Source organism: Heterocephalus glaber, unplaced genomic scaffold (assembly GCF_053883595.1).
Source record: "Heterocephalus glaber isolate CG9 unplaced genomic scaffold, H.glaber_assembly_v1.0 deba00001610, whole genome shotgun sequence".
Classification (NCBI taxonomy): domain Eukaryota; kingdom Metazoa; phylum Chordata; class Mammalia; order Rodentia; family Bathyergidae; genus Heterocephalus; species Heterocephalus glaber.
The window spans coordinates 31,945,692-31,960,031 of NW_028258381.1; the positions used below are offsets into that span (position 1 = coordinate 31,945,692).

General features: G+C 39.4%; 1 protein-coding gene across 7 annotated transcripts in view; it reads left to right on the forward strand.

Annotated features, from left to right (window-relative positions):
• The window catches only part of Aoah (acyloxyacyl hydrolase), a 215,405-nt gene that overhangs the window by 22,181 nt on the left and 178,884 nt on the right, over positions 1-14,340 (forward strand). For all 7 annotated transcript variants that reach the window (XM_087196417.1, XM_087196415.1, XM_004840290.4 and 4 more), the window contains one exon: positions 53-148. In XM_087196417.1, coding sequence (XP_087052543.1) covers positions 53-148 — 96 coding nt within the window. The remainder of the gene's footprint in view (positions 1-52; positions 149-14,340) is intronic.

Genomic DNA, 14,340 nt, shown 5'->3' on the forward strand with positions numbered 1-14,340 from the left:
CCCACTCCAGCTTCCTGTGGACATTACTCACCTATTCTTCTGCTCCCTGTAGGGTGTGTGTTGGTGATGTCTGTCATCACACAGCTGGCTCAAGTTCACAACTCTACAGTGGAGGCCTCAATGGAGAGGCTGTGCAGCTACTTGCCTGGTAAGTATGGAAGCATCTCACTGCTATATCTGCTTGCCCTCTCACTCATGAGTCAGCATGAGTGTGTCTATATGTCCCACATGTGCTTATGGGACAGTCTGGATTTTCTTATTTCTGTGGGTTGATATTCTGATGGGGCTCATAGAAATTAAAATAAAAATAATAGGACTCTAGGCAGTTTCTCCCTGACATTCATTTTTCATCATGGCAGAATGAAATTGCTGTGGACAATAGGTAATAAAATGTTGAATGGCAAATTGTCATTTTATGGGTCACATTAATAATGATTTGCCTAACAAATGATATGATGCCTTAAGTACTAAGAAGTCAGAATAATAAATAATGTCAATAATTTCATATTTACTTGAATACACATACCTATGAAAACAAAGCTTTAGGCTGGTAAGACAACTGGCCTTAAAACCCTAAATGGGAAAATAATCTGGAACATTCCATTGGTGTCACCTAGATCTCCACAGAGTCCTTTATCCACCATTCAAAAGAATGAAAGGATCAGTGGCTCAAGAAACTTGTACATTTATTTTCCAACCTTAAAGAAGGAAAAATCTATTTTCTTTATAGAATACTGTTGCATGAACAGTGGTAATGAATAAACATTTTAAGAATCAAATTTTCTTTCACTTAGTGCTAGTTCACCAAAGATCCTACATTATGTTTTCTGTTAAGTAAGCTGGATGGACCAATGGTCATTATATCTTTGATTTATATAACACTGTGCCAAATAGCACCAAAGAATTTTCAGAGAATTTATTGTATGCAATATGGCTTCACATGATAAAATGTTCAGAATTCAAAAATAAAGACCAGGAAAGGACAACACACAAACATTTGTGCTTACAACATTGCATATTGATCATTGTAAAGATTTTGACATATTTACATCATCTTTCTTTTAGGAAAGTAAAGTATAGCATATAAATTTTAAACACCTTTGACTTGCCCCTACCTCCAGTTCCATTTCCCTTCCACGTCCCTATAAGGAAGAACTGACTTTGAACGTAATAATTAATGTTTTTCTCAAATTGTGTACTCACATATTCATTTGTATAAATCCATAAACAACATAATTTTTTAGTCTTTTCTGGGTAAAACAAATATAGAAAACAGCACAATGTAAAGCTATTGAAATGTGAACACTGATAGAATAATGTCCTGAATTTTATGGTAATCGTTTCCTATGCATTTTATATTTTTATCACCCTAGTGAGCATCCCTAGATACCAGTCCTGCCAAGTTTTTGCAGTTTTGATGTGCTTTCTAAATCTATTTTAATCTACAACTTTTTTATATCCTCTTTTCCTTATAGTGGAAAATGACCTCCAGAGTTTCTCACAGTCTAGACTATACTGATTACATCCCTGTGGCATAAATGAATGTTCTCTTTGTCCTATATTTCCTAAACATTTACAGCTGGATCCAGAGCCTTGATTGGACTTGTTTGATTACTTTGGCAAGATTATAATAATTTCTCTCCTCTCTCTCTCTCTCTCTCTCTGTATGTGCGTGTGTGTGTGTGTGTGTGTGTGTGCGTGTGATGTTTTACCTGCTGTTGGTGCTCAGTATAACATTTATTAATTTATTGGGAGGTACAAAATTAGAATATTCTAATACATCATTTATTTTTCATTTATTAATTGAGATATGTCAGACCTTTTCCCTCATCATCATCATGCTCAAAATATTTTTGCATAGTACCTAGTGGTATAATTTATGTAGGAGCAGCCGAATAAATACTTGATTTTTTTCCCTTTACTTATCAATTTTCGGTATAATCCATTGATGATCTATTATCATTCTAAAGTAATCAACTAGTTTTCTAAAACATGCTAGTGAACTCACAAATTAAAGCACACCTGGAGGTCTTCAGTCAGTTGAAATTATTATTCTGTTGATGCTCAAATGACTCCATCTTTGGCCAGCAGAGACTCCTCAGTTTGACTCCTGAGTGAGTGGCTGTGACCTTGGACAGTTCCATCAGGAACTGGACCAGCAAGGGGTCCCAGCCTTGTCTTGTATTTATCCAGTCAGTGTCAGGCTTGGCATCAGTTATTTCTCATTGAAGCCCTGCTTTCTTTTAGTGAGAAATACTATTTCAAGGCCACCATCTGTGTGATTAGGGATACTCACGGCTCCTGACTGGTCATTCTTTCTAGGTCTTTTCTATGAACAGTGAAATATATGTATATACATTTACATGTAGAATTTCTAAGATAGAATATCTTCAGTAGTCAGCTTTCCTGTTGCTGGGACATAGTACCCAACACCGACAACTTAAAGGAAGAGAGGTTTAATTTGGCTCATGGTGTAGGGGATTTAGACCATAGTTGGCTGGCTGAAAAGCAGAAACATCATAGTAGAAGGGTCTAATGGAAGAAAGCTCTTCATCTCATAGTAGTCAGGAGGCAGAGAAAGCAATGAGGACCTGAGGAGAGAGATGAATTCTCCAAAGTGCGCCCCCACTGACCCTCCGACAAGGGCCCATCTCCTAACAGCACCTCTAACCGTGAACTCATCAATGGGCCAATTCACTGATGAGTGCAGTGCCTCCATAATCTGGTCATCTTCCAAAATCCAGCCTCTGAACACATGAGACTTTGGGGGATATTCTAATTCTAAACCGTAACAGTATCTAATGAATTCATACTGACACTTCAAGTTCAAACACAGAACTACAGAATTTTTTTAAAATCTCTTCAATTTCATATGTCTGTCTCCTTTTTTCCAAAATTCTAATTGCCAAGGACAAGGTGAATGATCAAATTAAAATATCCAGTGCTTACTCATTTACCTATTCTTCACTATACTCATATCAGTCTCAGACTATCAGTCCTAATACTACCACCATTAATATATTTCATAACTACTGAGAGCAGCTAAAATGTTTTTTGCATATGCTTTTTCCATTTCTCCACCATTTTAAATCTTTGAGCCCTCTTATCAGAGTAAATTAGCAATTACACAGACGGTCCATTCCCTTCCCTCCTTATTTAGTCTTAGTTCCTGCAGCAAGTGGATGACTGATGTTCATCCCCACCCTCGAGTGGATGTCCCTCTAGCTGAGTTGTCTGAAGTTCATGCCTCAGAAAGGCGCTCCCAGAAACAATATTCCCTGAATCCTGCATGTTGATTATAGGCTATCTCTGCCGTTATACTTGAAAGTCAGCATTTTTCTAGATATAAAAACTCTTGGCACACAATTTCTTTCCCCAAACAGCTTAAATACATTATGTAAAGCCTAATGATAATCTAATTTTTGTCCTTATAAGTCACTTACTGCTTTTGCCTAGGAGTGCAATGGGTATTCTTCTCTTTTGTTTCCCATAAAGGTTAGTCACCTACCTAGAAAATGTCTTGATGTTAATTTTGGTTTGTTGATATTTTCAAGTAAACAGTGTGCTCTTTCAATATATGGTTTCAAGTAAATATCTCCTCATTTCATGAAAGATTTTAGTATTCCTTCAGGTCCCTTGATTTGGTTTTATTCTTCTGGGATTTCTATTATCCATATATTGACTCTCTTCATTGCTTGTTTTTGGTAGAATATTTTGTTTATCTCATCATTTAGTACTTTTTATTTTGTGGTACTGGAGATTGAACCAGGGGCCTTCACACTTACCTACCTCATCCCCCCTTTTTATTTTAAGATAGGGTCTTGCTAAGTTGCCCATGCTGGACAAGAACTTAGGAACCCAGGGTACCACCATGCCCAACCTTTCATTTATTTTTTTAATCTTCAAATTGTTCCTCCTATCACCTTCTATTTCTACTACATCATGGATTATTTTCACTTGTTCTTGTGTTCATTTCAGTTTAAACTTCATTTCTTTGATAATTTTTATTCTTCCCTGAGTTCTTTCGTTCCATACCTGAGTTTTTCTAATTCTGATTTCTGCTATTCTTTCATGTCTTATATCATGTTATTAGTGCCTCGTAGCTCATTTTAAAATAATGCTATGTTTTAACCTTTTTTTGGCATGACTTCCTGGCATGCTTTGACTATCTGTAGGGATTCTATTCTGTTCCTTATTCTTTTCTTCTTATAATAACTCTGTATGGGAATTGACCTAGATACATTTCTGTTGTTCATTTTTATGTGAAATTAGTTTTCAAAAACTCTTAGAAAGAGGTGGTTCGGGGTAGCTTTTCTAAATGCCCAGAGCTCTTTCTTTTGTTGTTTCTGTGTCATGTTTAAAAATACAGGTTAGCTTGCTTTCTGAGATTCTCTGACTCCTCTCACTGTCCACTTTTATCTGGAATTCCTTTATGCTTTGTTTCTGTCCAGCTCAATTTTGATCCAAACCCAGAAGTTTCTCCTCAGTGCAGGCCCTGGAAGGAACCTTGGATGGGTCATTTTCTAGAGCTTACAGATACTCTGACTGCTTAGTGTTGCTGACCTTCAGCCCCTGGAACCCACCGGCCATTCCTGTGGGCAAAAACCCTACCAACCTCAGCTGCTTTGCTCTCATTGGCCCACTGAGCTCTCTAGCTAATATCTGGCAGCTCTGTGGTGATTCTCTTTTCTTGGGTTTGCCTCAAGTAATTGATTTCCTTTCCTTTCTTTGGTACAGATGTTGATAAGCTGCAGGTGTTGTGGTAGTGAGTAGCAGCACATCCACATCCTCACCTAAGAGGATGCTGGGGTTCTTGGAAATACTTCATTCTGCTGTTATTTTGCCTGTTTTGTCTTTAGTTATGATTTGGATCTTAAATGTCGCCCAAAAGCTCATGTATTGAAGGCATGGTCCCCAGCTGGTGGTGCTACTAGGAGGTGGTAGAAATTTGGGGGTGGGGCCTCATTGGAGGAAGTAAGTCATTGAAGTTGTGGCCAAGAAAAGTATTTGGGAGCCCTGGAATCTTCTCTCTCTGTCTCTGCTTCCCAGCTGCCAAAAGGTAAGCAGCTTTGCTGGGCCATGTGCTCCCACTAAAACCAATGGAGCTGGCTAGTTGTGGACTGAAACCAAGAACATTCCTCCTTTAAGTTGTTTCACTTAGGTATTTTGTGATAGTGATACAAAGCCGACTAACACAGCTATCAAAGTACTGTGTGTGTGTGTGTGTGTATTCAAAGAGATTCCAGAACTCTGTTCCCATCCATCTTCTCCCCATAATTCTCCCTAGCAAAGGCTTTAATTTTCCACCAGTGGTCTATGGTATGTACTGCTCTGCAACTTTCTTCACTCAATGTTAGGTTTGTAAGATCTACACACATTAAGGCACATATACTGGGGTTAAGCCTCTTAAATTACTCTAGTCTCCACCATATAAATGTCCTGTATCTCACTGCTTTATTCCCTATTTCTAGACATGCACAGTATATTATAAATCTCAGTGCTGTGGTCTAGCTATGGCTTGAGTGTGTCCGTCAAACGTTCACATGCTGGAAGCCAGATCTCCTGTACAGCAATGCTGAGATAGTGGAACCTTTGAGAGGTACAATCCTCTGAGGTCATGGCAGGTATCACTCTGCAATGGGGTGATGCTGGTCTCATGGAGAACATTAGTTCCTGAGACAGTAAATTGTTAGAAAAAGAGCAAGCTCACCAGGTTAGTGGTGTACACTTTGTAGTTCTAGCTACTTGGGAGGTTGAGGCAGAAGGATCATTTTATCCCATGAGTTTAAACTCAGCCCAGACAATATGGACTCAAGAGAAATATAAAGCCTGGCTTCTGAATCTCTCTTGCTGCCAGTCTTATCATGTGACAGCTCTCTCCCTTTTGCAAGTGTCTCTGCCACATTGTGATGTGACCAGGAGAGTCCTCACCAGGAGCTGAACAGAGTAGGGGCACCCAATCTTGGACTTTCAGCCTCCAAACCTGAATTCTAAATAAATCTCTTTTCTTTATAAAGTACTCAGGCTCAGGTAGTTTGTTACAGCAACATAAAATGAACTACTTTGCTTCCTTTATATTTTTACATCTCTGTATCAAAGAAAGAATGAAATATTACTACAGTTTTACAAAAGGGAAAGAGTGATGCACAGGCACAATTATCATTAAGAGTTTTAATTGGTTACCATTTCTGTGTCTTAGACCACACACTGACAAATATAACCATTTGTACTTGAATCTGATTTTCTCTTTTTTTAATACAATTGTGTTGTCCAAAGACAAAAGACTGAGTACAAACCCTATTCCTTAGTTTATTCCTTCTTCTTTACATAATAGCAAAATGTAAAACAACCTAGAACAAGATTACTGGTGTCCAAGGAACCATGCTGGCACCTTTAGCCCAAAACAGGAAGTGTCCAAATATTAGCTCAGGGAAAATGAGAGAAAAATGCGAGATTCTGGTAAAAATGGAATTGATACTTCACCAAGGAAAGGAAGGCAAATAGTTGGGTTTCAATGGTGGGCTGCCTTTTCAATTGAGCAGAAGGCTGATTGAGTTTATTTTAATTTTATAAATTAATGTTTTACCTCCAGATGGAAACCAGGCACTTCCTTCAAATTAAAGGGTCATTCCACTTCACAGTCACAAAGGCAGGGCAGGCATTATTGAACCTATTTTATGGCTGTAGAAAGCTGCATGGAATGCTGAGATAAATATTGTGAGATGAAAAACTAGACTATTCCTAGCTGAGCACCTCTCCTAGAAAACATAATAGGCTTGGCCCACAGAGCCAACCTGAACCCATATGGTTTTCTGCCTGATCAGCCAAAATAATGGGAAGTAGAAGAAAGTAAAATTATGCAGATCAACACTCAATTATTTCAAAAAGTGTTTTAAGTATACCTTTTGCTTTTAAAGCTAAACAATAATAAAACACGGAAACTTGGCTTGTAAGCAACTTTCTTGAGAATAATCACTCAGTAAAACACTGCCCTCTCTTATGCTTAGGAAGATGATTTTGTTTTGTTTTTCTAAATTCTGCAAGGCATTTCTGACCTTCAATTTCACCCACTGTTTTTGCCTCTGGCTCTCATTAGTAAACACATTGAAAGAATCTAAGAATTGTTCATGGAAAAAATGATTAATGGAATCACAACTCAGTAGAGGTCAACAGAATCTATGCCCCGCATGTCTTAGTAAAACTTCACTTTCGTGGGTCACCTGTGCAGAAAGCTTATCTTTGTGCAGTATAATAGCTTAAAATTCACAAAGATGAAAAGGAAGAAGGCACCTCATGCAGCCTAGAGTATGTTATGTGGTTAATTGGTCTCACTGCGCATCAAGTTTCTCATTAATAGTTAATGTATAAAAACACCTGCTCTACCCAAGGTAGATAAGGCATCAAACAAAATCTCCTAGCATGTAGAGATGTGCACCACCAATAATACTGCCTCGGAGTGAAAGACTTCAACCTCGGCTGAATCATTTACCATGTCTGGGATCTTAAGCTTTTCACCCCCCAATCTTCTTGTCCATAAAACAAGGATAAAAATAACCATTTCCTCAAAAGCTTTTTATAAGAAAGGAATTAACAGTAAACATGAAGGTGACTTGCTGACCAGAATGTCCTAGGTTTTATTTGCACACATATGTGTGCTAATGCATGATGCTGCACAATTCAACTTTTTTTCACCCTCCTTTGTCCATTTGAATAGCTGCATTTTCTTTTTCCTATGTTATTTCAAGTCCCAGTTCTTTGTGTTTTGTTTTGTTTTGTCTGTTTTTGGTACCGGGGATCGAACTCAGGACCTTTCGCTTGCAAGGCAGGCGCTGGAACCACTGAGCTAAATCCCTGGCCCAAGTCCCAGTTCTTTGGATCTGTAGAAACTAAACACTCTTGTGCCTTCCTGGGCACACCCATGCCTCCACAGCATAATCTTCACTTTAGATGGTGTCTCCCCAGTTTGTGTTGCTGTAATAGGAGAGGACAGATTGAGGAATTTAGAATGAACAGAAATGTATTTGCTCACCGTTCAAAAGGCTGGAAAGACCCAGAGTATGGTGTCAGCCCATGGCAAAGGCCTTCAGCTACAGCATCCCGAGGCAGAGGAGGTGGGCAAGAGTGCAGAGTGAGCAAGGAGGAGGAGGTGAACTTGCCTTTGTAACAACCACTCTCGCAGTAGCTCACCTGAGCAATGACACCATTGGTCCACTCCTGAGGGCACTCACCTGTCCTTATGCCCTACCTGCCAAGGCTGTTACATTGAAGATTAAGTTTCCAACACAGGAACTTTGGGAGACACATGCAAACCACAGCAGATGTTTTTATTTTTAAATATGCTTTTAGCCTCTGAAGCTAAACAAGAATTTTCTGAGGCAGAGGCACCTGTAGTACTTTGGACACTAGAATCTTATTCTGGCTTGATTTACATTTTGCTAGCATTTAAAGAAGGGGATACAGCAATATGCTAATACCAAGCTTTTCTTCAGTTATATCATGATTGTCAGGTTCCCATCTGGTTTGGGCTGACTTAAAATATCCAGCCCCTTCCAGAGACAACATATCTCTGCTGTGCATGCTTCTGTGTTGATCTCATTTCCCTGAAAAATAAGACCTAACTGGAAAATAATCAACCTTGAAAACTATAGAGACGAAAAATGCAAGCCCCAATCAGGCTATCCTTGCCTTACCTGGCTTACAGAGTAGCCACTGGGCAAGAGAATAGTAAGAGGTCTTAGGATTTAGCTCCCAGAGGACCACCTCTTGTCACATCCACCATCGCTCCAGGGCCTTCTCAAGCGAATAATGACACTCGGTAAGAGGAAAGGATGGTTCAAATGACCCAGCTCTGCAAGCTAGGAGAACTCTGAAGTCCTTCACTGTGACTTGAGCAAAACGGAACTCTAAGAAACATCACACAGAGTTGTGATGAACACACGCCAAATCAGCCTGCTGCAGACAGGCAGGTCTGTGCACGCACTACCGAGATCCTGAGTCGTGCAGAAGACACTGAATCACCCCGCTTCAGACAGGCAGCCACCTGATTCCACACTACAAACAAGCAGAGGACACCAGACCACCAGACCAAGGTACTGAGTCCCACTGTTCCTGGCCCAGAGGTAGGGGCTTCTGAGCCGTCATCCCACTGCTCCTGGTCCAGAGGAAGGGGATTCCCGGTCACCATCCCTCCCGCTGCTCCCAGGCCAGAGGAAAGGGCTTTTGGGCCACCATCCCTCCCACTGCTCCCGGCCCAGAGGAAGGGGCTTCTGAGCCACCATCCCACTGCTCCTGGTCCAGAGGTAGGGGTTTCCCGGCCACCATCCCTCTGGCTGCTCCCAGCCCACAGGAAAGGGCTTTTGGGTCACCATCCCTACTGCTGCTCCGGGCCCCTGTCCCACCTCACCCAGCTCAGAGGAGGTAATCTGTGCAGGCACTAACAGCCCCCTGCCCCAGTCAAAATGAGAAAACAGGTAAATAAGTCTCAAAACCAGACTTCCAGATCAAATACAGCAACCCCAAAGGGAAATGACATGGAACACTCTGATACTCAACCACCTGGACCCACTGAACTGGCAACAAAAGGGGATCTGGAGAAAATGAAATCAGAAATAATTTCTCAGATAACAGGAGAAATTGTGCCCCTAGTGCAAGACATGATTAATAAATCTAGAGAGGAGCTGAGGAACATGATGGAATCCCAACATAAGAAACAAATGGAATCCATAAAACAGATGCAAATAGATTTAGAGGAGATGAAAAACTCCATTGAAAGTCTACACAGCAGAATGAGCCAATGTGAGGACAGAATTTCAGATATAGAGGATAAGATTGCAATTAGTGACCAGGAAAAGAAAAATTGCTTCAAAATTATAAGGGAACATGAGAAATCAATCCAGCAGTTGCTAGATGATGCAAAAAAGAATAAAATAAGACTGATTGGGTTCAAAGAAGAAACAGGAGAAAGTGCAGATGACATAAAAAATCTTTTCACAGAAATAATGGCAGAAAACTTCCCAAGCAGGGGAAAACAACTTGACATACAGATAAGTGAGGCATATAGGACTCCAAATAGCCTTGATCAAAAAAAATCTACACATAGGCATATAATTGTTAAGATTCCAGAAACACAACAGAAGAACAAAGTTCTCCAAGCAGTCAGAGAAAAGAAACAAATCATATACAAAGGAAAGCCCATCAGAATCACAGCAGACTTCTCAACACAAACCATCAAGGCAAGAAGAGCTTGGAGTGACATATTCCAAGCCCTAAAAGAAAACAGCCTCCAACCCAGATTGATGTACCCTGCAAAACTATCTTTCAAAATGGGTGGAGAAATAAGATACTTTCATGACAAAGAGCACCTTAGGAACTTTGTGAATACCAAGCCAGCACTCCAAAGAATTTTACACAATATCCTAGGAACAGACATTGAGGATCACAACCCCAGGAGGCAAAGCAGAATGTACCCATCTGGCATGACAAGAAATTAAACATAAAGGGGGAGAACCCAACAAAAAGAAAAAGTCATGGCAATGACAAGTCAATACATTTCAGTTATAACCATCAATGTTAATGGTCTCAATTCATCAATCAAAAGAACTAGACTGGCAGAATGGGTCAAGAAGCAAAATCCAACAATATGCTGCATACAAGAAACACACTTCATTCAAAAGGAAACTCATAGACTGAAAGTTAAAGGGTGGAAAACAATACTCCACGTGACAGGAACCCGAAAAAAAGCAGGAGTAGCTATCGGCAGATCAAGTAGATTTCAAACCAACACTGATTAAGAGAGATGAAGACGGACACTACATCCTTGTAGTGTCCTTGGAAGAATCCAAGAGGAAGAGATGACAATCATAAATATCTATGCACCAAATACTAGTGCACCCAACTATATAAAACAAATACTAACGGACATGAAAAGTCATATATGCACTAATACAATTGTAGTGGGGGACCTCAACACCCCACTGTCACAAATAGATAGATCAACTAGACTAAAAATAAGTAATGAAATACTAGAATTCAATCGAACTCTTCAACAAATGAACTTAACAGATGTTTACAGAGTCTTCCATCCCACAAAATCAGAATACACATTCTTCTCAGCTGCACATGGGTCATTCTCCAAAACAGACCACATACTCACACATAGAACATGTTTAAGTAAGTGCAAAGGAATTGAAGTTATCCCCTGTACATTATCAAACCATAGTGCGATGAAATTGGAGATCCATAGCAAAAGAAACTCAAAAAATTTCATAAACATGTGGAAATTGAACAACACACTTCGGAATAACCAATGGGTCACAGAGGAAATTAAAGAAGAAATCAAACAGTTCCTCCAATTAAATGACAATGACATGACAATATATTGGAATCTATGGGACACAATGAAAGCAGTCTTAGGAGGGAAATTCATAGCAATGAATACACATATTAGGAAAATAGAACAAGCCCAATTAAACAACCTGATGCTGAACCTCAAGCTTCTAGAAAAAGAAGAGCAGGACAACCCCAGAGCTCATACAAGGGAGGAAATTATACATATCAGAGGAGAAATCAATGCAATGGAGACTAATAGAACGATACAAAAAATCAATGAAGCCAAGAGTTGGTTCTTTGAAAGAATCAACAAAATTGACAAACCTTTAGCCAACCGTGTCAGAAAAAGGAAAGAAAAGGCCCAAATCCATGCAATTAAGAATGAAAAGGATGAAATTACAACAGACCCAGAAGAAATCCAGAGGACCATGAATACCTACTTCCAGAACCTATACGCCAGTAAGTGGAAAACACAGAAGAAATGGACAGATTCCTAGATACATATGAATTACCAAAGTTGAACGAAGAAGACCTACAAATTCTGAACAACCCAATATCAACCAATGAAATTGAAAATGTAATGAAAAACTTATCAACTAAGAAAAGCCCAGGCCCTGATGGCTTCACTGCTGAATCCTACAAGACATTTAGAGAGGAACTGCTGCCACTACTGTTTCAACTCTTCAATGAAATGGAAAGGGAAGCAATACTCCCAAATTCATTCCTGGAAGCAAGCATCACCTTGATCCCCAAAGCAGAGAAAGACCCAACTGAAAAAGAGAACTATAGGCCAATCTCACTAATGAACATAGATGCAAAAATCCTTAATAAGATACTGGCAAACAGAATGCAGAAGATCATCAAGAAGATCATACACCCTGATCAAGTGGGATTCATCCCAGGGATGCAGGGATGGTTCAATATAAGAAAATCAATCAATGTAATACACTATATCAATAGAGCCAAGGACTAAAACCATATGATTATCTCCATAGACACAGAAAAAGCATTTGACAAAATCCAACATGAATTTATGATAAAAACCCTACAAAAAATTGGAATAGATGGTCTCTACCTCAAACTGATAGAAGCCATCTATGAAAAACCAACAGCCAATATCATACTAAATGGTCAAAAACTGAAATCCTTCACAGTAAAATCAGGAACAAGAAAAGGATGTCCACTATCACCACTCTTGTTCAATATAGTTCTGGAAACATTAGCCATGGCAATTAGACAAGAGAAAGAAATAAAAGGAATAAAGATAGGTAATGAAGAAGTCAAATTGTCATTATTTGCAGATGACATGATACTCTATATAGAAGACCCCAAGAACTCCACCAAAAGTCTTCTAGACTTAATAACCAAATTCAGTCAAGTAGCTGGTTACAAGGTCAACACACAAAAATCAATAGCTTTCCTCTACACGAATGACAGACTCACTGAGAGAGAAATAGGGCAAATAATTCCTTTCACAATAGTATCCAAAAAACTGAAATACCTAGGAATCATCCTAACGAAAGAAATCAAAGACCTCTTCTCTGAAAACTATGCCACTCTGAAAAGAGAGATTGAAGATGATATCAGAAAATGGACAGACATCCCCTGCTCCTGGGTAGGAAGGATTAATATAGTGAAAATGGCCATACTTCCAAAACTGCTATATAGATTTAATGCAATTCCAATGGAGATCCCAGCAGCATACTTCATAGACCTTGAGAAAACAATCCAAAAATTCATTTGGAGCAAGAAGAGACCCAGAATAGCAAAAGCAATTCTAGGTAACAGAGACATGGCAGAGGGTATCACAATACCCAACCTGCAACTCTACTACAAAGCTACTGTGATAAAAACAACATAGTACTGGCAAAGAAACAGACTTGAGGACCAGTGGAACAGATTAGAAGATGCAGAAACAACGCCAGACACACTCAGCCATCTCATCTTCGATAAAGGAGCCAAACACCCTCACTGGAGGAAAGATAGCCTCTTTAATATATGCTGCTGGAAAAATTGGGCTTCAACCAGCTAAAGATTAAAACTAGACCTATATCTCTCACCATGCACTAAACTAAAATCAAAATGGGTTAAAGATCTAAATATTAAAATAGAAACTCTGAACCAGTTGGAACAGAGGTTAGGTAGAACCCTTGAAGACATCGGTGTAGGAAAAGGTTTTATGAACAAAACCTCAGTTGCCTGTGAACTAGCACAAACAATCAATAAGTGGGATCTCTTCTTATTAAAAAGCTTCTGCACAGCAAGAGAAACCACCAGCAGTGTGAAGAGACAACCCGCAATGTGGGAAAAAATCTTCACCTGCTCTTCCTCAGACAAAGGTCTACTATCTTGAATCTATAAAGAACTTTAAAAGATCAGCCCTCCCAAATTTAAAGACCCAATCCGAAAATGGGCATCTGAAATGAACAGACATTTCTCAGACAAAGAAGTAGAAATAGCAAATAAATACATGAAAAAATGTTCAACATCACTGGTCATTCAAGAGATGCTAATGAAAACAACGCTGAGATTCCACTTCACTCCAGAAAGAATGGCTGCTATCATGAAATCAACCAATAACAAATGCTGGCGGGGCTGTGGGGAAAGAGGAACCCTTCTCTACTGCTGGTGGGAGTGTAGACTGGTGCAAGCACTGTGGAAATCAGTATGGAGATACCTCAAAGAACTAGACTGGAAGTTCCACTTGATCCCACTATTCCACTGCTGGGGATCTTCCCCAAAGAATTAAAAGAATCATACCACAGTGATATATGTGCACCCAGGTTCATAGCAGCACAGTTTGTAATAGCTAAAACTTGGAAACAGCCCAAATGCCCATCAACTGGAGACTGGATAAAGAAAATGTGGGGGTTTTTTAATAAAATGGAGTACTACTCAGCCATAAAAAATGAGAAATTAGAGACATTTATAGCTAAGTGGATGCACATTGAGGCAATACTCTTAAGTGAAATAAATAGGACACACGTGTAAAATACCAAATAGTTTCTCTAG